This window comes from Thermobia domestica, chromosome 1 (assembly GCF_964235325.1).
Source record: "Thermobia domestica chromosome 1, izTheDome1.hap1.1, whole genome shotgun sequence".
In the NCBI taxonomy this organism is placed as follows: Eukaryota; Metazoa; Arthropoda; class Insecta; order Zygentoma; family Lepismatidae; genus Thermobia; species Thermobia domestica.
In genome coordinates, this window is record NC_137454.1 from 389,933,230 (window position 1) to 389,959,632 (window position 26,403).

Below are 26,403 nucleotides of genomic sequence, written 5' to 3' on the forward strand. Positions count from 1 at the left end.
AATCTTACTTTTGGTTCTCACAACCTTAAATAGAAACGACAGGAATAATCTAAATTTAATTTAGTTAACTCAAACGTTAAAAAAGGTTATTTTACCAGGCAGCAATATATTCGATAACTCTGACACAATGTCCCGTTTCCTTGCAACACAGCCACAAGTGTTCCATTATAAATTTGATTACTCACTCTGTTTTTGGACGTTTTCCTAATACAAATTGTCATAGTCCTTAAATTGTTATTTTTACAGCACACTTGTAAAGTTTGAACTTTTAAACTCTCTATATTTTATTGGAAATATAATGTGTCTGTCGAGTCATGGTATAATTGAACCTGTCTTAGTAAATTGTACTTTCTGTAACCAGACGTGACTCTTTGTACACATGAGGTCAAATATCAGCCTCCTAAGGTTATCAGGGTTTTGTATAAAGAAATTTTCCCATGTAAAGGAAGCCTTTAGGATACGCGCTCCGCCTGCTTCCGCAGCCGCAGAAACTCAAATTCGTTTCATAAATAATTAAAAATCCAATCAGGTAACACCCTGGCTTACCCCTGTATTCACACGTCCCTGCCCTAGTGCCGTGTGAAAATGAGAAAAGTAAACAAAAATTGAGTACATCTTTCTTTTGGGGGGATTCCAATCTACTTTTTCGAAGAGGCATGAGCTCCGTGTTCGTTGCCCCCTTCGGGGGATTCCGATATTACTTTTCGAAGAGCCACTAGCTCCGTTCTCGTTGCCCCCTTCGGGGAATTCTAACATAGTTTTTCGAAGAGGCACGAGCCCCGTGCTCGTTGCCCCCTTCGGGGGAATACCATCAAACTTCAAGACATGGGCCTACCCTCCACAATGTAACCTAGAACTTACGCCGGAACGTTGACACTCCGCCTTTAGCCCGTTTTACGGTCGGTAGAAACTGTGTTACGTCCTTCACCGACCTGTGCTACTTTGCTGTGTCGGCTGTGACTGTTAATTCCATCAGACGGCGTATGAACGGTACTCTTTCACCACGGTTACGTCATTAAGATTCACCATCTTAGCCGAGCAGTGTGTGTTATCGCCAATCCATTCCTAAGTGCTTACTTCAACTGGACAGTACCACTTGTTTCATTGTGAGTATGCAGTGCATATAGAACTTAGTTACTACTACTCAGATTCTGTCTACCTAATCTCAGAACTGGCTCTGCACGGATCTCTTCAAGATCTCACATTAACTCTTAACTGTTTGTGATCCTGAATGCTTCCTAATGCAATAGTAGTTAACCTACGCTAACGCTGATTTATGTATCCCTAGAAGACCTCATGTAGGTAGTCACTTGTGTTGTATCAAGTCCACGGACTTACTCGAGCCAGCCAATAAAACTACTTCTAACTCGAACTTGCGTCGGAGGGCGCGGTGGCTCAGTGGTAGAGCGTTCACCTCCGGTGTTTTGGGTCCCTGGTTCGATCCCAGTTCGCGCCGTGTGGACTTTGTGGTGGACAAACACCGTGCTCGTGGGTTTTCTCGGGGTTCTCCCGTTTCCTCCCACTTTCTTCATTCCACCATTTCATTCATTTCTCATTATCACCGTCTCCTTTAGCCTAACCGGCATAACAGTGGGACGTAAAACTAAAGATTTCATTTCATTTTTCGAACTTGCGTCGTTTACGTCGTTTTAAAAAATTCTGAATACTTCCTTTTGGTGAACGTTTCAATATCTTCCTTAAGATCTCTATTACCGCCTCAATATCGACGTGCCAATGTTGTAGTCTACTGGAGAAAGCAGATGACCTGTGGAATGAAATCCTGTTGGATATAATTCTATTCTGGGAACTGCGTTTTACCATTCGTCTCACCTCTATTCCATCATCCATCCAGAAGGAGACCAGCCTGTGCGAAGTTCCAATTTTCCGAGGACTTATAGTCCTGTACGAAGCTCAGTGACGATATCTTCCGTCTATCCTGCTCCTGTATTTCAGCCGCTCGAACTACAAGTGAGTAAAATTATCGCAATAGTGCTCTTGAGTGCTTTTGAGTGACTGTGCTACCTGGTGTGTACGAAATGGCTACAGCAACGTCGAGGTAACCCCAGAGTCTTCCCATCTCGACTTGGAGTGCCTGGAGGTAGGACCACGGACCTCAGGTGGGTTACCACTGTTTATTTAATATTTTCATGTACCTATCATTTGCATTTCTTTTCCATCAAGTCGCTTAACTGTAAAGAGGATCACATCCCAAGTAGTTTCAAAATTACTTGAAACCTTTAAGTTACTTTAATATCGTTTGTGTGAATGTTGACAGAGCGAATCCTAATCGCTCCTCTCTTTTGGTAAATTGTTGATTACGTTTGATTTCCAAGATCTCTTTTTTTTTATTCGAGCGGTAATCTCGTGTTTAATTGTAACGATATAGTGTGTTTTGATGTGATAACTTGTTAAGTATTCTAAACTGGCTGATAGCAGTGGTATTCTAACTCGCTGAAGCTTACTGAATAATATTATAATACTTGTAATTATTCATTCTCTTGCGTTCTAACTACCCTCGTCCTCATTCTAACGAAACCGCCCTGCTTTTGTATCTGTATTGCTGCGGGACCCTAAAGCTGTCCCCTTGACGAGTGGTCGGCCATTTGATAGCCTATTTGCTTGAGATGCACATCCGCGCCTTTGCGCCCTGACTCGGTTGTTATTGAAATTGCATGCTATGAAATCATGTACCATCCGAGCTGCATAGCTCGTCTTTGATACGAACTAATTTAAAGTCCCAATATAAACAGCCTTTTTCAAGGCTATCTCTTGCTCTTAGTTATTATTATTGTGCTAATAACAACCCCCACCACCAAGACATAATTGGTGGCGGCCGGCGACATGCGATAGCCCGCGTCACACACATAATTTGGTAGCTACAGTGAGATTCGAACCCTGGTCAATATAAATTGTTACCATAATGTGAATTATTCTTGTTGTGCGATATTTATCACCTGGCGGTATATAAATACTTGTTATTCTTAGCTATCGTTCTCAGTCGGTGTCTTCACACCCTGTTAGTACGCCCATAAACTAGTTAAGCGCTTGTGTATATAAAATCAATATTTTTGAATTCTACCAGAGCTTACTTGGGAGCGTGAACAAACTATTCGTTGTTCTTTGAATGCAAATTGTAGAAGCGGTTCTCACAATTTCCTAACACAGAAAATCTTACCAGTCGACCGCGACGGTCTAGTGCCCCTTGAGACCGTTCGTGGGCGCGAGAGTAGTAAATACTTTTCCAAGCTCTGTGCACTCATAAGTTCCTTCATCTGCACGGGCTAGTGTGTCCTGCGAAAAAAAACTTTTAGTAAATTCTGTTCCTTATTCCTGATACGTGTGAGGTGTTTCATGTGTATGGATCAACATATGTGCTGCCAAACGATTTCCTAGAAAACCATATTTTACCGCTTTGTAACTTGCGAGAATTTTCACCAGTATGTATTACAACGTATTATTTTCCAGGAATTCTTTCAACATTCCTGGCACCCATCTTAGGGTGAATATGAGTTTTGCTCAAAATGATTTCACAATAAACACTTTTCGACACTGCTTGCATCTCTTAAATTTTTCACCTGTATGTATCAACATTTAGCTTGCCAATCTTCGAGGTAGGGTAAATTCCATACCACACTCTTGGCACGTGTAGGTTTCTAGCCTGTATGCATTAAGATGTTGATAACAAATGTCCATCAAGAGTATATCCCATTCCCCACTCTTGGCATGTGTACGATTTCTAACCTGTATGTAGTAGCATGTGTGTTGCCAATGATGATTTTCTAATAAACCCCTTTCCGCACTCTTGTCATGTATAGTCTTTATCACGTGTATGTATTAACATGTGTTTCGCCAAACTTGCACTTACCGTAAATCGTTTACCACACTCATGGCACATTTGGTTTTTTTCGCCTGTATGTACCAACATGTGTCTTGTCAAATGTCCGCGTTGAGTAAATCCCTTACCACACCCTTGGCACGTGTACGGTTTTTCACCTGAATGTATTAAAATATGTGCTGCCAAATGCACCCGTAGAGTAAATCTCTTATTACACACTTCGCACGTGTATGATTTCCCACCTGTATGTATTAACATGTGTTTTGATAAACTTGAACTTTGAACAAATTGCTTACCACACTCTTGGCAGGTATGGCGTTTCTCACCTGAATGTATTAACATGTGTGCTGACAATGATGATTTTGTAATAAATCCTTTTCCGCACTCTTGGCATATATAGTCTTTATCGCGTGTATGTATTATCATGTGTTTTGCCAAATATAGGCGTTGAGCAAATCCCTTACCACACCCTTGGCATATGTACGGTTTCTCATCTGAATGTATGAAAATATGTGCTGCCAAATTTGCACGTAGGGCAAATCCCTTTCCACACTCTTGGCATGTGTACGATTTCTCACCTGTATGTACTAAGGTGTGTCTTGCCACATGCGAACGTTGGGAAAATCCCTTACCACACTCTCGGCACGTGAACGGTTTCTCACCTGTATGTATTAAGGTGTGTTTTGCCAAATGTGCACGTTGAGTAAATCTCTTACCACACTTTACGCACGTGTACGGTTTCTCACCAGTAGCAATTAACATGTGATTTGCTAAATTTGAATTTCGAGTAAATCCCTCACCACACTCTTGGCAAGTATGGCTTTTCTCACCTAGATGTATTAACATGTGTGTTGCCAAACTTGAACTACGGGTAATCCCGGTTTCATACTTTTGGCACATGTGAGGTCTTACGCTTCTATGATTTACCTTTTCTGTTGCTAAATTTGAACGTTGAGTAAATTCCGGTCCAGATCCTGGGCACGTATGGGAGTTTTCCAATCTCGTGTAAACTTCCTTGTTCGTGCGAGACCCCTCTCCTGCATGAGAAATATTTTCCTTTTTTGTGATGAACGTATTTGCTCTTCTGCAAAATTCAATATACACCAAATAAAAATAAATAATGTAAAAATCCAGAAAAATGCAAACTTTAATATTTAAAGTACACTACAAACTGGAAGATATTTATTTGGTGTTATAATTCTTTTCCATCTAAAATATGAAGGGTTCCCAGGCACTAGTACATTATATTTCGTGATAAACTGAAATCTCATACTACATAACTATTACATAATATAGCGTGGAAATATGGAATTAACCAAAAAATCGAGGGTTTTCGGTAGCAGTATTATTCTCCAAGAATGCATTGTGTTTCATATCTGAATATGTCTTTAAAATTTAAATATTAGAAATCACGTCTAACTGAAGTACGTACCTAGGAACATTCACGTTCAGAATGAGTGTCGCATAAATATAACTGTCTTCTTCTGGGAATATAATTTCATAATGATTTTGCAGGGTACTTTTAATACTGATACTATATGTACAATCGGGAATTGTATATTTGTGGTAAATTTCGTATTAAAGAATTATAAATACGAAAATTGGAATGAGTAAATCAAAATATTGTTAATGGACAAGAAAGTTTTATTTTCGCTTTATTGTTTTTATTTACTGCTCTTTTGAGATGAAATTTGCCACATACGTGTCTTTGCCGATTATACACATACTAACATTCCAAGAAATACCGGTAAAATTCGTTATCAAAATATATTCCAAAAATAATATGTTTATAGACACGCGACAATAATTTTGGACATGTGTATACATATGTTATAATATGGAATGAACATTTTTTATAGGCGAAAATGGACGCGGAAAATGAATTAATATATTTATAAATTATATTGTTAATTTAAGTGGCAAAAATTTTAGTAAATGCGAGAACTTGTTGCAATTACAACTACCAGAAACTGCTACTATAATTACAAAGAAACAAAGTAAGACCAGCAACAACTTGTAAAATTTTTGCACAAAATACGTCATTTGAAACAGTGTAATATAAACTGCTGGTCTCTTTGATATCCTCCGATTGCTTTGATATATTAAATTCTACTATGCTCTGAGTGTTCTGATTTATTAAATTTTAATACCCAATACGATCTTCACGTCCATTGATATATATCTACGTGGTTAGATGTGATACATATCTAGGCGCTTTTTAGAAGTAAAACTTTTGACAAAGGGCGAGTTTCGAATTGCTTGTAACTTTTCACCTATTTATAAGAAGTGGGATTATGATTATAAAATTCGGCGCTAGGATAATGAGGATATGCAGTGCCCCGTTCTTCTCCTTTCTTTTATTATTATTACAGGCATTTCGAATGTCATATGTTTTCAAGCTCTAACGTCCTTATCTTGCAACACAGAAAAACAATTCTACATCTATTCTACATTCCGGTTAGCACGTAAAATTTCAATTTGTATTGTCCCGATGTAATGACTTTGGACGAAAAGAAAATGTATACTTGCTTTGCAAATTTTTTATCGTAGGGTATGTCAAATAACGTCTCACGGGAATTATTTGCATCGCGAGAAACTTCAGTGTTTATTTCTTAGTACTTTAAAAGTTAAAAGAGCGTGTGAGGATAGAGCAACCGAAAAGAATTAAAAACATAAAAAGCATAACAGCGATTTACACATATTATTGGTACCTTAAACATGGTTGTGGTTGTCTAGGGGTTCAGAAGAAACTAATTTTAAAAGCATAATAAAGCATAATTTAGAAAATAAAGCATAAAGCATAATTTAAAATATACAGCACAATTCTTGAAAAATTATGTTTAACTGCAAGTTTAAAAGCAATGTTAGCAACACAAAATCATTGAGAACATAGCAATACAAAAATTAAAAGCTTATTTTTATTCCTCTAAACTTTATTTCGGTGTAATCCTTTGACATGGAAAAAAAAAGTAAAAGAAGAAGAAAACTTTCCGCCAACAATTAATAGTATACAAGAACTCCGCACTGTATTGTTATGAGTACCTCTTGAACTTGAGATCTCTCTGTACCTTTTCTGGCAGCTTTTGCTTTCCCTTTCTGTATATACGCACCTCTAAAGTGCACACAAGTGATAAGAAAAACTGACTCGAGCAGATATCTCTTTACAGTGCATTAAGTAGAAAGTTCATTAAATATGAAAGAAATTGGTTGCACAAAATATTAATAAATAGATCAATATATTTAGAATATTTAATATATAGTAAATATTATACGTTATACACGATTAATATAAAACATGATTGAAACTAACAATAAAGCATAATAAGACAAAATTTGGGAAAACAAAGCACAATTTGGAAAATGTAAAGCATAATGTAGGTTGCTGTAATTAATTGCATCGCGAGAACTTCAGTGTTTACTTTTTATTACTTCAAAAGTTAAAAGAACGAGTGTAGATAAACGGTCAACAATGTATATTAAAAAGTGAAATAAACTTGTTATACATTACACTATAAACGGAAGGAAGCTGGATTGTTTGAAATGAATTTTCTAATATCTTGGCCGTGTACCTTCAACTGGGTGTTTATAATGTAACTATCATTTAAAGGGTATCGTAAGAACAGAATTGAAAATGTACGTCAAAAATTATCATGTCACGAGTCTCTCTGCTCAGAGAAAGAGCACTTAGTATACATGCTCATAACTCAAAATATACTGTGTCGAGCATTACTGTTTTGGGAAATACTGTATTCCCAAGAAAAAAAAAAAAGATTTGCGTATTACTTCTCAGTACGTAAATTTCTCATCCAGAGTCTCTCATTAGCTCAGGAAACGAGCAGATCACTTGAAATTAAATTTTATACTGAAGTTGCAACTGCCTGTTACTGGAATGAGGATCATATGAGTAATAGAACTTATGTAAATTGTAGGTCAACAGTAGGGTATTTGACGACTCGATTATGTCAGGATGGTGAAATCTACAATATACCATCTTTACTAAAAGCCAATGGGCAAATAATCTACGCTTAAAGGCTGAAAGCAGGCTATTTGTGTAGTTTTCAATTATATATATCAACTTACCTTCTTCCAGTATGATATAAAATTAATATTAACACAGTTTAGTGCCGACAGTTTTGCCAGCACAGAAGAAACTTAAGGAAAACTAAGTATTCAATTGGATGTCACCAAATGTTATTCAGATGTGAACCCATACATATTAAACATCTTAAACAAATACATCTACGATAAATCTACCGCAGATAGAAGAAGAGAGCAACTTAGATAAATTAGCCCAGAAACGAGACGATAAAAATCAAATTAGCAATTAAAAACTCAACAAAACCAAAAACAAAAAAAAAAAAAAAAAAAAAAAACATGTGAACGATTACACAGTGAAACAAATACCTTCTCGACCCGTGAATTACAAAACGTGAAAAGAAAAAAGCATGAAGCTAGGAAACTTTATCAACATACAAAAAAAAAAAAAAAAAAAAAGACAAAACCAATTAAACAAACGTAGAGAGTTAAAAATGTGAATATAAAAGAGAATCAAAGAAAAAAGCTGTAAACACATTGAAACCAGTTTAAAGTTAGGTCCCTGGGGTGAACCCTACAAAATTATAAGTAATAAAGTTAAAGCACCTACCACCCTTTCAACTATAAAAATAACAAAAGGTACATATAAAAATAATTGGGAAGAATAGACTATGTAACAAAATCTCTATTACCACAGGATATACCTGAAAAATATAGTAACTCACAAGGTTTCATTAGAAGAGAAATGTGAAAACCACATTCAAATGACAGAACAGAAGCAACAGAAAACCAGCAAAAAAGCTCCTGGACCGGATCGAATAAAATCGGAAATTTTTAATATTAATGCTGAGAAACGGGGGGCACCATACCTAGCCAAACTTTTAGATTTAGGTCTTAAAAACGGACGAATTCTAAAAAGGTGGAAACAAGCAAATTTAATCACTTTAAAAAATCAGATGAGAAGGAAAACGACGATCCAAAATCCTATCGCATTATCTGTTTATTAAATGTAATAAGTAAATTTTCGAACGAACCATTGTGGAAAGAATAAACAAAACCAAAATTTTAAATAACGAAAAATTGCACTAAGGTTTCAGAAGAGGAAAAACCACCGAAACAACTGTAAAAATTCGAATGGATCTCGTTGAGATCGTAAGCTGGAAAACTACTAAGTTGTTATCTATGACGACACTAGTGGTGATTTTGACAATTTAAGGTGGCCCGCACTTTTCAAAGAATTAAAAAAAAAAAAAAAAAAAAACCTCAAAATTAGTAAATCGCTTTAGAAAATAAAGCTGGATTACTGTACTGACAAAACGATTACATTAAAATCTCCAGCAAAAGATGTAACTGCAATAAGCACCAAAGGATGCACATAGGGTTTAATATGTGGACATACAATGTGCTACATTACTTTCCAAGCATGCTTAAGAAAACTAAACAATCTAGAAAAAACATTAGGCCTAGTGGGTTAGCGGAATTTTTTTAAGATTGTGATGACAGATCCTCAAGAAGACAAACAGAGCCAAAAGGAAATGTAATATTAGAATATCTAAAAGGATGGTGTATAGAAACTAAATTAACTCTATCGGGTAATAAAACGAAAATTACAGTATTGGGCCAAACTCTACGGAGAAAACCCATAATCAAAATTAGGAACAATAAAATAGGAATTATGAATGATATCAAATAGGTGGGTGTATGACTAGAAAATCTACCAAAATCATATAACTGGAATAACAGAGAAGATGAAAACAATAGCCAGCATGCTTTTAACACTCGCTATAAAAGAATTAAAAATTGACAGAAAAAATTTTAAATTGTATAACAAAGCTGTTCTAATGGCTATTGCACAATATTGTGCCGGAATCTGGGGTCATAGACTGTTTCAAAAAAAAAAAAAAAAAAAAAAAAGCGTAAGGATAATTTAAAATATATAGCACAATTCTTTAAAGATTTTGTTTAACTGTAAGTTTAACATACTGTATTAATATTCTTTAAAACCAATATTTAAAAACCAATTAATTTAAGGCAAAAATTAATAAGAGTGCAGGGATTAATGCTAATTAGATCACCATCTAAAAACTATCTCTGCAGAAACAATACAACTTTTGGACAATGAAGAAACCATACACCTTCAGAAATTAAGAAGATGTATTAAGACATGGCTAAACATATTGGAAATCACGGGAGAATTGGCCGGCACGGAAGAAGATAGTAACAAACTACGGAAATAGGAAGATGAATAGAAGTATTCAATAAAGGGGCAAAGAACAAGAAGCACTATCCCTAACTTTAAAAAAAAGAGAAGAAATGGGAACAATAAGCTGTGAGTTAATAGAAAAAGTCTCTGGAAATGGACAGTATAAACCTCATCTGAGAAAACAATATAATTAACGGCAATTATCATACATGTAATGAAGAACAAACACCAGAATGTCTTTTGGAATTGCAATAATTATATAACAAATAACAAAACAAAAGAAATAAGAGACGAATTAAAAAGGGATAATGTAAAACTATAATAAAGATGGAATGAAATTAGAAAAAAATAATATTGGTTGCAAGACACGTATGAAGCAACTTGCTGAAGGAAAGAAAGGATGAAAAAAAAAGAAATTAACAAGACACACACCCCTGTATTGTAAATATAAACAAACAAAGAATTAGAAGAAAATAAAACTAAACAAATCAAACATAAAAAAAAACTAAGTTCTGACGACAATTCCAGAACTTTAAAAAAATGCACAAGTATACAGCATATCTACGTGCTCTGAAAAGAAGTAACCCTCTACATAGCATTTTTTCAGTGTGTTAAAACGGTATCACAACAACAGAGTATGTATCATTTTTGAGAGGGTATAACATTTGTAATGGGAAAATACATAAGACTGTCTTTCATTTGTCATAAACATATACAACAGCACTATATCCAGTGCTAATTTGAGCTTTTATCATTTGCCCCATTAGAATTTTTTAAACCCAAACTTCAGATTTTGGAGAAAACTGGGATTTTGAAACAATCATAAAAATATAAGGGTAAATGTATCATGATCAATATATTTTGTTAAACTACTGACCTATCTGTTGATAGTAAAAAATAAATGAAACTTTATATGCCAATCCTTCCTACTTACAAAACATTACAATACGTGAAATTGCATCGATATTGATGTTTACGTCTACTTTTAATTTTCTCATAGAAAGGAGAAACATAGGTATATACCTATAGGCCAAGTTTTTCTAAATCCATTATCAATCAAATTCTTTTGGTTTTATCCTTTCCGAACAAGTACTTTTAACGTAATGAACTTTTTTCTTAATCTTTACAATCGTCAAAGTAGGCCCGTGCCACAAAACAAACATGGCCGTCACTGGCAAACCGCTTAGATAAACATATTATAAACACAGTTTTAAAGTCTTAAAACACGAAGCAAACAAATGCGTAGGTTTCATAATTTTCAGAAACTCCCGACGAACCAATTTAATTTCTTCTAGATCACTTGAGATGGATTGACCCTTGTGAGTAGTTTGATGCTTGTATTTTTGCCTAATGTCGGGAGATATATATATATATATATATATATATATATATATATATATATATATATATATATATATATATATATATATATATATATATATATATATATATGAAAATGTGATTAAAATCAATACGGAACAAAATAGATGGTGTGAAAAGAGTATCAGCACTGTATGACTTGCCTTGTCGAAAAGATACACATAATTACGACTATAATATTGCAGACAAGCACTGATTAGCATGGACGAAAACTATACAAGGCTTATCGCAAAACAACGAAAAACGCACTCACAAGCTATTTGTTTCAAATCTCTAAACCAAATCGCTTTAGTATATGTTTGGTTCACATTAGGAACAGTTATATTGAACACGTTCATTCTCATTTGCCTTAGCGGCATTGGCTTGGAGGACTCTGGTTGGATGCAAGACGGAAGGTTATGTGGTTCGGTTAAGAGGTTAGGCTTGAATCAACCTCTCTTATAGCCTCTGCTCAACCGGACGCTAACTCAAATCTAATCCAATCAAATCTTTGTTAGGCCCAATGAGCTTTTAAGTCATTGGGAGAGCTTTCTTCAGTTGACCATACATATCGTTATATTGTTTTGTTACGCTTAAATCGACTGCAATCAAACAGAAAGGTGATTCACTCGATCTGGAATCGTCGAATTTTTGCAACCAGAAAATATTTTTTCCGGAATCTGAACCATATTAAAAAAAATCAGCACTTAAACTGATTCCATGTTCGTGAATGGTTTACATTTATAGTAGGCGTCCATGCTAAAATTATCAAATTTGTTTTTCCATGTAATAAAAAAAATATCAGCAAAGCACTTTTGAACACTTGGGAAACAGTTGAAGAATTCATGAAGGGTGAACTGCTTCTGAAATGATAGCGTTCTTTATTAACAACTTTAAATTACACAGTTCTCCGTTTCGTGTAAAGGGTGCTGTGAAATTAGTGACAGTAAAAGTGTGGAATTCACATGGAGAATTACAAATGAAACAGGAATGGAAAATAAATTAATCACAAATTGAATTTTGACCTGTATTTCAACACACATACATAGTTTAACTTTATTGTTGACAGTATGCAAATTACTGATGAACTATTATGCAACATGCGACTAATTCTTTATAAGCAAGTGTATGTACTCTACACACAAACAGTGGCATCGATTCTTTCCTGATAGCAGTTAAAGTGATAGACCTCGATACTAGCACCATCTATTAGCGTCGGTACAAACATAAGCTCAATTCACTTGCGTATAGAAGAGCAAATACCAAGTTAAGCTAAACTGTTTCTACAAAAATACCTTTATTCTAGCAAAATCATTGTAATTTAGTTTTTGGAACCAATCGCAAATATATAATTGTTTAGAAAGAGAATGACTGAGATCTGAATACTTGCTAAATTAAAAAAAAAAAAAAAATTCTGCTTCATTACTTAGATGGTTTTATAATGCTTCACCACAATCTAATGAGATCTCAAACTATAGTTCTATACATAAATCTCTTTTTAAAAAAGCACAATTATATGGCATAGATAATTAAAATTTACTCCTTCAGACTCTCGGGGCATAATTATGCACACCGTTTTGTTAAATTTAAAACAGGCAACAGAATTAAAGTAGGGACGTACTCATGCGAGGTACACAATTATGCACAACATTGCAGCAGGTTTATGGCACTGGTGCAGCCATCTAGCATCAAAAAGACAAAATTAATTGTGTCTAAGAACAGCATGGCTGGATGTAACACAGAGCGAATATAAAAGTCAGTGTTTTTTGTACATTCTTAATATTTAAGTCCATTGGCTTAGAGGTTTCACAACAATTTTGAAGTAGGAGACTGTAGTTAACTGGTGAAGTAAAAGCATGAAATATACGATTATATTATGCCAAATATACAGCCTGAAATTGATGTGCATTGTTTATTAATGTATTTATTTAACAATCACCAGATATAGCTGAGAGACAATTTCATACTAGATATCTAAGAACAACAACAACAATGGAAAGGATTTGGTAAGGCAGTGACCAGGGCCTGTTTAGTAGGTAGCATCCCGGCATTTTTTTGGTCCGACTGAGGAAATCTTTGGAAAACCCCAGTCAGAATGGTCGGCAGTGGGAAGCGTACCCACGACCTCCCGAATGAGAATGCAACACTCTACCACTTGAGAGGTCGGAAGAGTGCCGTTTAGGTTGTGGGAAGTGGAGGTAGGAATGCAGAAGAGAATTAAACATTAGTAGTTATTTTTGAGGGAGAATTAGGAATTATGGTGTAAATTGTGGTTCATGTTTTTTTTTAAATTATAAAACTAGTGTTAAATATTAAACTGCAAAATAGGCGAAATATTTACATGGAACACGAAATTATTATTATAAGGTTACTGAAAACAAATCCTAATGTTAGAGAGAACTTCTTGTTCTCAGAGTCCAAAAAACGAGGAACGGGGGCCATGGACACTCTGGAGAATGGAACCTGAATAAAAGTTGATAAATTTTGGCATATATGCCATATAACTTCTGCCCATGCAATTTGAAAATTGTATAAAATTCTAAGAATTCCAGTAACTGGGCCTCTGTACGAGCCTCCCCCCAGTAAAATCCTGTGGAATCTCTCATTATTGCTATATGGTTTTCACTTTTATTTATTGTTATGCTTCTGCTATGCGAACTTTTTGTGTTATAATTATGGAAAACAATTATTTCCCTACAACTTTTCTGCCTTACAGACATGCTTAATGGCGACGAAATAGACAAGAATCTAATAATGTATCTGATCTAGACCTCAATGATGGTGCGGATGCTGGGGAGCTTCCAATACCTCAAACGTCCGGTAGGAAGATAGATTGCAGCCTGAAGATGTACTTGAAATTGCATGAATGATAACTGGGACAGGAACGAAGTTGCAAGCACAGTAGAAGGTATTAAAAAGGAAAATATAAAATGGAGAAGACGCTGATTTAAGGAAATTGAAATTCCTTGGAAGAATGCTGAATATGAAACTGACTTAGTGAATGAAAGCTGAATATAAAACTGACTTAGTGAATGAATGCTGAATATGAAAAAAGACTTAGTGCTTTAGTGTATGTCTGTTGAGGATCTTGGTTAGAAGATTGAAACGTAACATGAAACTTTTATTTTTATGAATAATACAGTCTTTTTCGGGAGTGGAGTTTTATTAATTTTGGTATATAGAAAAATTCAGTTCTCCTTAGCGGCTGAAGGAGGCGTCGTAGGGCATTTCAACATATTGCATTTTCGCTTTATTTTGAACTGTAGAATAGTGCACTGTGGTCCGCGTGTGCCATTTTTAGAACCGATATGAGTTAATATTGATTTGAATACCTTTACTTATACTACAATATTGTAAATATCAAAAAATGTAGTCATCCTCTTGATATATTATTGTATATCCCAACTTTTACTGTTGGACACAAATCGATGAGTATTGATATGGACAAACATCGGGATACACATTATCACTTTTACACTATTACTACTGGCGTATAAAATATAGAACGTCCATTTAGTATTTGAACACTTATTATTCACTTACACTGACGGATGGCTGTTATACTATTGGATGCCCTTGATATCACTATGTCGCCGTGCACTTATCTCACGAAGCGAATGATGCCCCTCACACTTATTCAATATCTACTTCTCACACTCAATATCATATCATTAATTACTATATTCTTAAGGTCTACTATTAGTTGTAACATAAATACAAATGTATTCTTCTGCCGGTAACAGATGATATGTATATATTTACATTTGTCGCAACTATCCTTTATATCTGCTCCGACAATGTTTTCTTTATACTCCCCTCTGCTTTTTCCTGTTTCTAGCGTGGGAAATTATTTCTTGTCAAGGTTGAAACTTCCATCACTGCCAACTATCCGTCTTCCCAACTTCACAGCTATTATCACCTTTCTGACTGTCAATAAATTGTCCTGAACAAGGACCGAACTTCTCGAGAGTAGTTCGAGGACCTTGGCGGTATAGTTGAAGTTCATCGCGAACTTACGCAAAGGTTATATACAATAATGCAAAATATGAGATATAATCTGGAACTTTTAGGAGATTGAGGTCGCAACCATGTCTTTTTAATTGTTCAATTCGTATTAACAATATTCTGCATATGTTGATTTGCTTTTTCAACGCATTCTCCCTTGGTGTGTTCTGTTTTCATAATCTACAATTATTCACCGACTCAAACGATAGTGTATTTCCATCATTAGGATTTACTAGCTGAACTACCTTATCATTAAATGCCCCTTTACAAATGTATGGGCCTCTAAAAATATTAAAAAACTTAATTTGTGAATGTTTACCTAGATGATGTTCTTTTATGAAAACGAGATTTCCTGCTTCTTTTCTTCATTCGAATTGTGGCGGTCATTCTTTCTCTTCAATTTTACTTTCTTATTCTGCTCTGATTGTATTAACTTTTCTTGACTGAGAGCTTGATCTTGACTAGATCTCTGAGATATTGAGGTAATAAAGGTCCTCACATTTCTTCTTGAGTTACTCTCCAAAAATCTCATAAGAGCTGCATGCTCATCTTAATTTAACATTAGGGATGCTGGACATACACCTAGCGGACTTAACACGCTATGGCTTTACACTAATCTCACGCATGGTAGAAGATACTGACACCATATCTAGTGGTCTTCGTTAACTATAGTTTGGAGGAGTCGCAGAAGGTCTAGGTGTATCTTTTCAGTGGAGTTACTCCTCGGATGATACCTCGTTGTGGAATGTATCTTGATGCCTATATTCTACCCCTTTCAGTAAGAAGGTGTCTGTAGAACACCCGAGCATTGTCATATAACAAATTTTCAGGTTGGTCTAAGTGCTCAAAATAGTCTTGGAAGCTCTTAGTAATAGCCTGGGTGTTGGCTCTACGATGTGTATATGTGACCAAATATCCCGTAAATGATTCGGAATATCTGCATCCATTGGTTGATGGGGGCCATTGCCGTAAAAAATCAACATACACAATTTACTTGACACTGGTGTGATGAGTTGATCTGATCACTTTCACAATAGGGTGGTAGTCGCATTTTTTTTCCGTATATTTTCTGCAATCAGTGATGCAACTTGTAATATTTTGTCGGGAAATTTTCATATGCAACGCTTGTTGTATCGTGGCCATGGTTCAAACAATTTTTCAATGGCCCTCTTCATCATGTTAAAATTAACACTACTGAAAGAAGCGTTTTTGGGATGCACACAATCCAAAATCAGGATTGTATTATCCTCATTTTCCCGTCTTGTTCTTGTCCTAAAAGGTGGCCAGTGATATGTGGGATGTGTCACTCCTGATTATAAGCTGACCACTAAGGTCCGGCAGTGTTAATTTCATGTCTTGGCAAATTCTTTGATTTAATCTAATAAATGCCGTTTCACAATATTCTGTCTACAACCATTTTCTTCCCTTTTTTAAAAATCCGTAAAGCAATGCGGCAACTCCAGCCACGCTCTTCAAAAACTTATACTAAGTATTGAAGGAAACCTAAGAATCGTTGTAGCGATCTCATGCTTACAGGCCTTTGGTAATATACTATTGGAGACACTGACTCCGGATCCTTCCCTACTCCAGCTGCAGAGACAATGTATCCAAGGAACTTCCGAGTTGAACGACATTTAGCTTACTTCTTGAGACTCACATTAATACTGGCTACTTTCACATATGCAAATAATCTTCTCAACTTTTTTACATGGCCATAAAAGGGGTCATGAAATAAATATATGTAGTCTATGTCTCTACCAATTCCTTTACCAAATTCCTCTTTTTGGAGTATTCTTTGGAGTATCGTAATCAGTTGTTCTGATGCACTGATGTATCCGTGCGGCATAACCGTAAATTCCCATTGTTTTCCCTCAAAAGTGATTTGCCACGCATTAGGGTGTAATGGTATTGAATGGTATAAAATCCAATTCCGACTAAAACTTGCGATACTTAGTTTTAATAAACGTTATCAATCTCTTCATTCTTCAACTGTCTTATTCGTATGTTTATTCATTTCTTTCACATCCAAACCATTTCGATTTTGTCCGTACCTCTTTTGGAACGACTAAAATGGTGTTAGAATATTTAGATACACTTTGTTGTAAAATTCCAGATTCATAATTTTTTGACTTCTTTTCTAACTAGAGATCTATACCTAATTGGAAAAGATTTTTCTTTCCTGCTATGGAATCTTGCGTATTCACCTCTACCTTAAATGTAAATTTATTATATCATCCATTATGGTCTTGGAACATTTCCCTCATTTCATCGAGTAACCCCCTTAACCTTCTTTCTGCGTGTGATTTAAGTAATCAGCTGAATACGTACACTGACGCGTCTCTTTGTTTCAGTAACACAATCCGTAACCCAATTCTTGTTGTCTGGTCTTAAGTATTGTAACACGTTAAAGTTTGTCTTATAGAAATGTTAACCTTGTTTGTGGAATGGGTACTTGCGGAATGGATGAATTATCCGTAACATCTTGACTTATTTCTTCATCTTTTGCAACACTGTGATCCCCTATTTCCCCCTTCGCGGAGTGGGCAGAACAAATGAGGTACATCTATGTTGCAGTAACATCCTTTTCCACACGCTGGTGATATGGATCACTATCGATGCGTCTTAACAGTTTTCCGATCGATGGTTAGGTTCTGAGCAAGCCTGGTGATTACCTCCTGTAGTCGTTTCTGTTGGATGTTCGAAATGCTGTGTGACTCAGAGACTCTTATTTGGGCTTAAAACGCTAATAACCAACACCTTTTAAAAAGAGCCTAGAGCATCGCAATGTAAGGAGTTCGCGATCTCGATCTGAAATATCGGTGAAAAAGTTAACATTAAACATTACTCATCACGGCTGTGACGCGTAAGGTTAGTATTGTACTTCTATTGTACACTTCAATCGAACATAAAGTAATATTAGAAAATTGTCAAATATATTTCGTATTTAAAAAGGCGATGTGTGTATCTGACAGCGTGAATCAATAGAAACTTCAACCATGTAACACTCACCACTTCGCACCGCGATCCACTACTTTGTAAATTATTATAACCTGTCACTCTTCGCAACCACTGTGTTCAACCGTCATCTATTACGTTCGACGTCTAAGAATCACTTGCTGAAAATGAGCATTGTATATTAACACTTCTTATATGTATTTATTTAACGTAATTCATGACTGAATTAAATTTTACGTGGTGAGAAGGAAAAAAACAAAGAACGTGGACATTTCGCTGCTAATCAGAATGTGAATCTCTATGGTTAATTCCAAAACGTACCTTTACTCCACAGTAACTGTAGATCACGCCATTATGATATAAGCAGCGTTCAATATTGGTTATAGCTCGCTTAAACGCCAGGAAGACAAAACTGGCTGAAGCAAAGCTCTAGTGATGCTAAAATGAAGAATTCGTTTTATACAAAGTCAGTCACTGTAGATTGTAGTCTTAGATATTTTAATTCTTCTTCGTTCTTTTTTTGTCTCGCAATTTATATTAAGAGGCCTCTATTTTATGCCCATTCTAGGCATAGGTCACAAGTATTCATGTTGGTTGTAAGCTTTGTCACGAAAAATGTCTGCACATGATCCACATATATCTCTTATTCTTTTGAGCTACTGAAAACTGAAATCGTACAAGTGTACAATAGAATACAAAGAAAGAAAGCGTTACCTAATTATGAATTAATCTACTTCTAATAAATAACGGGACAAATGTCCTCCAAGGAAAAGATATCCAACAAACGTCCTTCGAAGTACAATTGAATGCCTTACATTAAAAATCTTAAAATTTTGAGTTACTCCATTTCTAACTGCCAATCACTGAAATAATTTAATGCTTACTTACTAAATAAATGTATCACAGCACATATTATATTTATAGACTGTTTGCCTGCCATTTAATTAAATAATTACAAAGCACCGTTTTCAACATTTCCCATAAAACGGTTATGTAAATACTTATCATTAAATACAAAGAAAAAAACCCCTAAAGTTATAACTTGATAATATTTGGTTACGGAATACGTAATGCTGTCTATGTCCAAGTAAAATGAAGCATGAATGCAATGTATTCGCTTGAAAAAATCGAAAGAGAGTGGTTAAGTATTCATAACTTCCTTCTCTTAGTAATGTTATCGAATTCTATCGCTTTCAACTGAATTTTAATCCTTTTAGGTTCTCTTGGGCTACTTAGCTGTCAACATTTATCAGTAGAATGTTTTTTTTTTCTTTAAGTTTAAATATTCCATGTTTGTGAACCCAGGCTAAAGGGGAAATTGAAACGCATAACAATACTGCAATGAGGAAAGTGAGAACTCCAAGAAACCCAAGGAAACTATCGTGATTTGGTACAGAACCGGCAGCTCCAAAGCCGGAGACAGGGACGTACGCAGGGGGAAGGGACCGAGGTGTCCGGACCCTCCCCCCCCCCCGAAATTTCGAATTTTCTAAAATTTAGCCTAATTTTAGCGGAATTTTAATATAAAATACTTTTATATTTAGTTTGGACCCCCCCCGAAATAAATTCCTGGGTACGCTACTGGCCGGAGATGATCACATTTCCAGTGAGCAACCTTGACCCCGTAACATGATCAATGTTCAAAGAACAAACGAGAACATATTATTTTGCCTGCAAATGACATACAAAAATAGCAAGAAAATAGAAGACTTTTTCTCTATAAGCTTTGCCCGTGGTACAAGTGCATATTATGAGACACACCACTTTAAGATATGATCTTCTGAGACACGAACATTTCTCAGTTAAGTTAATGAGCCACATAATAAAATAAGCGTATGAGGAAAAGTTGAATTTATGGTTGGTCTAGTAAGAATTCTTTTCTGATATGACATACATCAATATTAAAGCAAACGCAATAACGTAAAGGATACTGTAACGTCAACAATCTTATATAAAAAAAGAACTTGATAATTCCTTAGTGTGATTCACATTTGGTATTTTTTAATTACTAAAGTGTTTTGTATATAAAATAAAGTTACAGTTTCAAAACCGATATATAAATAAATACTAAAATATCATTTATGTCACGAAAACTTTTTGAGTTAGAGGGGAAAGATATAAATAATTCGGCGAGGTACTGCTCCGTATAATATGAAACATATGACCGGATATTGACATTACTCAGAAGCGTGTGAGAATTCAATCGTGACACTCAAGGCCTGGTGTAAGGAGGTTTACAGCAATTTACCGTTACCTTTGCATACTTATGTCAGTACCGAACTGTCTTACTTCTTACAACGCTACGCATTAGGTTATATTATTTGTGTTCAAATGTTTGCGATTTCAATAACAGAGTTTAAGGTGAAGGAAAAAGGAATACTTAACGAAGTATTGCAAGTACTGAAAAAAAAAAATTTATACAAAACATACTTCAGATGAAATAAAACGCATTTAAACGTACCTCAGTGCCTGCGCATTGCTACCAACTTCTCGATTATCATCTTCTTGAACATCCCCTCCGTCATTGTTCTTGTCTCCAATAGTGGAACAAATGTGACTGCTTGACCCTTCCGTGATGTATGTAATATCGGAGGATCTTAGCCTGACGTTACTGCGACAATGTTCGGCATTTACATATACATCAGCTGTTGGTAAACGCTTCACCAAACATATTGCTTTCGAAGTTAGTTTCCAATCTGATATTGTTTCATCTTCATTCCTTTCTGAAGCTATATTCTCTCCTTCCGTTGCACTTTCTCTTGTCTTGTATTCCGAAGCTATAGTAAGAGGATCTTTATGATCATTAGTGTTACTAATACATAGTTTATAATTATATTTTTCAAATGACTCGTTTTCTATTTTCATTTCAACTCTAATAGGGACATTTTCTGTATTCGTTTCAATTTTATTACAGAGAGAGTTGAAATAATGTGAAGCCATTTCGGTCACACAAAACTGTTCACGTTGGAGATTTGAAACCTTCAGCAGCTAATGTTCGAGAAAAAGCAATAGATCTGAAACCAATAAGAAAATATTATTCGTTTTAATAAAATTTATGAGCATCTTGGAAGAAGACAACGTTAATTGCACTTAAGATGAAATTGAGTTGGTGGGTGCAATTGTTTGGGATCATACTAGAGATGTAAAAAGTACTTTAAAATATTCGAAATTTTACTACTACTTATATCAGAATAATGATAGACCTACATACCGAAAATGTAGAACTATATAGAAATATCGAAATACTCACCAATATACGATTATTTAAAATTTTACCCCTCATCAAAGAAAAACTTATTAGGCCTTATGCAGAGTCGTTCTGACACGTGCTTAGTATCATACTAAAGAGCTCGACTAACATATGTTTCGTGTAGTAGTCAGGCCTTTAGCATGACGCTAATCATTCGTCAAAACGACTCTCCATATTGCGGTTTATCTTCTTGTACTTAAATACGATATATAGGCCTAAATTTTCTTTCTTGCATATCATTATAATTTTCTTACACATTATTACATTTTACCGAAGTACGATTCTTGCTCATTTTTTCTCTTTCCTTTCAAATAAATTTATTAATATTCAACGTATGACCACTGCTGCATGAGCACAGAAAACACCAAAACAAAAACATCATCTACTGTATCACTAGCTTATATTTTAAAAACAAAACACGACAGCAATGCTATTCAAATTTTAGACTACCTGAAAAATCGAGATAATCCTTAAAGTAATTATTACGACACTTCGCATACCTACGCAGTACGTTGACAAACTCTGTACACAATTTGTTGAAGAACAGTACGAAGTGACCTCAAGATGCTTGGTTAGAATCTCTATGGTTAGCTTAGGTTAGAGCGACGTGGCACTCGTAGCGATAGACAGTGGGAATATTCCCAGTGGGACAGAAAATAAAAAATAGAATATTTCAGTTTTTTCCTCCGGCACATACATTCCTGGGAGGGAATATATTTCCTTTTCTTTACTTTATTTTCTAAATTATGGTATAGGAACCATATAACTAATTACTTTGATTTCTTATTATTTACTTCTAGGTTTTAAATTATCTGGATGCTAAAAAATTAAAATTCGTTGACTATACTTTATATAACTAATTAATAATATGATTCTTAGATAATATTAAAAGAGATGGTGATACTCACAACTACCTTGCGCGTGGAAAAGATAACTTATCCACAGTGTATCATACAACATCAGGATACGGAAAATCACACATCTATATGGGTGCAAATTTGTACAATAAACTACCTGGGTACATAAAAAAACGAGTCATGGAAAGAGTTTCTTTGTGAACTCAGAGCGCAAACTGCTATTATAAATCATTTTATACTGCAAATGAATATCTTAGCAGCAAAGTTTGAAACATGCAAAAGTAAATAAATTCCAATTGTATATACTGGATTTATGTCAGTTGATGTAGTTTTATGTATAGTCAAGATGGTAAATACAAATATACAGTAACTAAGATAATAAATAAGTTTATATCTATCTATTATATATATATATATATATATATATATTATTGTTATATAGATTGTAGAATTGGTTTAGCCTATATCTATTTTCACAAGTTGTTGAACACTAGAGCATTGTATTTGTTTTAAATATTGTATCCAAATTATGTACTGACGAGTTCTATATTATTTTGTACAAATGCACATGTAGCATGGTCCAGAGAATGATTAATAAATCTAATCTAAATTCCACTTCCATTTGCACTATAAAGAAGCAAAATACTAACTTACAAATAATGAAAAGGAGCCAGTTTGTAAGGTAATGTAGAAATTCTGTAGAAATAGAAATTAAGTACCACAAATAGTCTGCGAACCAAGTTTAGTAATAGACGTCGGTCTGCCTGCTTATCAAAAAGAATCTGCATGTAGACGATGGCGCCTGTTTGGGGATTTTTCGATCGGAGAATATCTACTTCAGTCTTAGGAAAAACTACCTCATAAAAAATTTCTGTGCAGTTTTCTTTTTTTCGTGATGTTAGTGTCATATTTATATTATTGCATGTTGAGCTTTAGAAACTGAAGTCCTTATGACAGTGGCGTAACAAGAACAGGCGAGAGCAGCAGACAATGAAGGAAGACAATGGTAGTTGCCGCTTCTGAGTCGAGTTAGTGGGATATCATTGTTTGCGATCACACTAGGGATGAAAAAATACTGAAAGCAGTACTTTAGAGTATCCGAAATTTTGCTACTACTTGTATCGAAATAATGATATACCTAAATGCCGAAAATACAGAACTATACAGATATATCGAAATTCTCACCGACATACAATTTTTTTAAAAAATTTTACAGCTTGTCAAAGAAAAGCCTAAACAATTATATTCTTCTACTTACACACAAGATATCATAGGCCTCTATTTTCTTTCCTCGATATCTTTATTATTTTCTTATACATTATTACAGTTACTCGAGGTACGATTCTTTCTTCTCTCTCTCTTCTTTCAAATAAATTTACCAATACTCAACGTACGATCACTGTAGCATGAGTACAGAAAACGACGAAACTAAAATATCTTCTACTATATCATTAGCTCATATTTTTAAAATAAAACATGACAGCAATGATAAACAAAACTTTCCACTTAAAAATGGATAACATTTTCGACATACCGTAATATTTTATGGAGAGATTTGCTTGTTCTATCCTGCATTTCGTCTTTACTCAAATGCATATAGCGGTAGCAATTTCTAGTTAAATTTATTTTCTTGTCGTTACCGCATGCTTTAATTCGCTGGTCTTGCCTTCCCGGATACTTTCATTTCCCCAGTATTTAATTCTCTATAATTCTTCTAGTAACTTGTTGTATTTTTTGTTTTTTGTTTCTATTTGCGTTTAGCGTCTAATGTAGTAGCAATGTTATATGAAACATAGACATACTGGCTAAGATTGTATTCTAACATGTGTTCCTACCAGAAAAGAAATGGACTTTCACGCAGATGGCGGACAGGATAAGTTTAGAGTATTTATAGAGATCTTGTAAAAGATGTAATGGGGCATATACCCTTCTAAACTTTTTACAGTCCAGCGCTACCTAAATTACATTAAAGAAAGATCAAACGTATTACGAGCGTGGGTAGATGGTATATTTTAACGAACTAAAACATCTCATAGATAGATACTTGCTCGCATGGTATTTTAGTTTTGAAAATTAACGATATTTTTCGATATTTAAAACACCAAAATCAATATCAATCAAATCTTAACATTGAACTTCCTAATCGGCATATATATTAACAACTAATTCGATAACTTTTAAAAACTTAACTAAAACTTATGGCTACAGAACTATGTTACCTTTCTTTTCAACCAAACTTTTAAAATAAATTTACTAAATTAAATCCCTGTTCTTATTAATAGCTTTCTTGACAAAAAAAAATTTAAAAAAATAAAAAAATAAATAAATAAAAATAAAATGAAAAATCTCGGAGCTGGTGCAATTTTGGCGCACATTTTCGAAGATTTACAATAAAATGGAACACTTTGCACGTATATTAATTGAATAAGTTTCTGCAAGCAACGAAATTTAATACAAAATAATGCAGTTGTATTTTAGGTTTACAAGTGCACGGGTACCACAGTTGTCATTAAAACTGATGTATGACGGATTTAATAAGTAAATGCGTATGAAAACGGCTCTGTTAGATGCTACTTCACAATAGCGCTGTATTTCTATAGAGTGTACAGACGCTACATTTTATATACAAGTGTAGTGTTACTAGTATGAAATCATAGCAAGTGCAATTGAAACATGTACCAAACCACTTCCCTTCACTGACTTGTTTACGCTTATAAATACCTACTCTGACAAGCCTGCTCCCTTTTCACACGGTCCCGCACATGCCCTGCTATGACTCGGGGTAGAGAGCATTTGTGCTTCCTATAGGCTGCCAAAACAGGTTGGTGATTTTTTATAGTGTAGTTGTTACGTTATACATCTAGAAGCTATATTTATACGTAAATCGTAAAAGAATTGTAAATTTTCAACAATTTCTTCTCGTGGTTTCATAAAACTTAACCTAGGCCAAGCGACATACTTTCATGTTGGCAAGCGCAAGTCCTTCATGGGACAATAAAAAGGAAGTTAGTGAAACAAATATATTTTTTCAGCAATTATTTCGAGTAGCGAACCTAAAGAAAATCTGTACGTATATCTTTACCTTATAAGCACTTTTTTTTTTTTTTTTTACAAATATTGGTTCCAATCAAACAATATATTATAGTTGCCTGACAATGTTCATCTCAAGTTCCTTTTCCTGCGAGACACTGAATGTTTCCTCCTTGAGCTAAAAAAAAAAAAAAAAAAAAAAACCGGAGTTTTTTTGATCGAACTACAGGGTTGCAGGTGTTTCCCCAGTATTTCTTTCAATCTAAGGCAAAAATCTTCTCAACTTGTTATTACTACTATTAATTTTCGAATGACATACAGGGTGCCACACGACAGGTTGACGGTTTATAATGAAGTAATACTCAACCAATTTGAAAATTTAATGCTTGTTTATTTGCATAAAATCAAAGCCCATTACTTGCCATTTTAGTTAACAAAGCTCATTATTTGCTATTTCAGTTATTTGTGAAAAATAATGCCGTCAAGGTGACGTCTATAATTTCGAATGCAGGACTCAAGTCTGAACATTTTCTGGTGTCGCTGCACTGCGTCTCGGGCAAGGATGCTTTTTATCCAGTATGTCTCCAGTCGATCTGAAATCTATCACCAATCTAATCATTGTATTACGGCGCGGAACAGCTCCATGTCAACCGACATTAAACCGCGCAAGAAATAATCGCTGAATAGCTGTAATAGACTCACCACTTCTCATGAAACTGTCATAGACAAACAATCGACGTTGCAAGTCTCATTCCTCAATAGGAACTGACCAGTGATTGAGTAAATGAAATGAAGTCTTCCGTAGAGCAGAACTATCCCCACCGCCGCACTCTTAGTACTATGCAGTTCAAAACAGTCCATCTCCCGTGTGTCA

At 34.8% G+C, this 26,403-nt stretch overlaps 1 protein-coding gene across 3 annotated transcripts in view; it reads right to left on the reverse strand.

Moving 5' to 3' along the window:
- Positions 1–6: 6 nt before the first annotated feature.
- LOC145665169 (uncharacterized) overlaps positions 7–26,403 on the reverse strand; it is a 32,333-nt gene continuing 5,936 nt past the window's right edge. For 2 of the 3 annotated variants that reach the window (XM_081732456.1, XM_081732453.1), the window contains exons 2-3: positions 20,854–21,406; positions 7–4,919 (exon numbers count right to left, since the gene is read on the reverse strand). In XM_081732456.1, the coding sequence (XP_081588582.1) occupies positions 3,806–4,919; positions 20,854–21,332 (1,593 nt within the window). In that variant the 5' untranslated portion in view covers positions 21,333–21,406 and the 3' untranslated portion in view covers positions 7–3,805. Of the gene's footprint in view, positions 4,920–20,853; positions 21,407–22,142; positions 25,163–26,403 lie in introns of those variants that run through there. The other variant, XM_081732459.1, reaches the window with a different exon arrangement.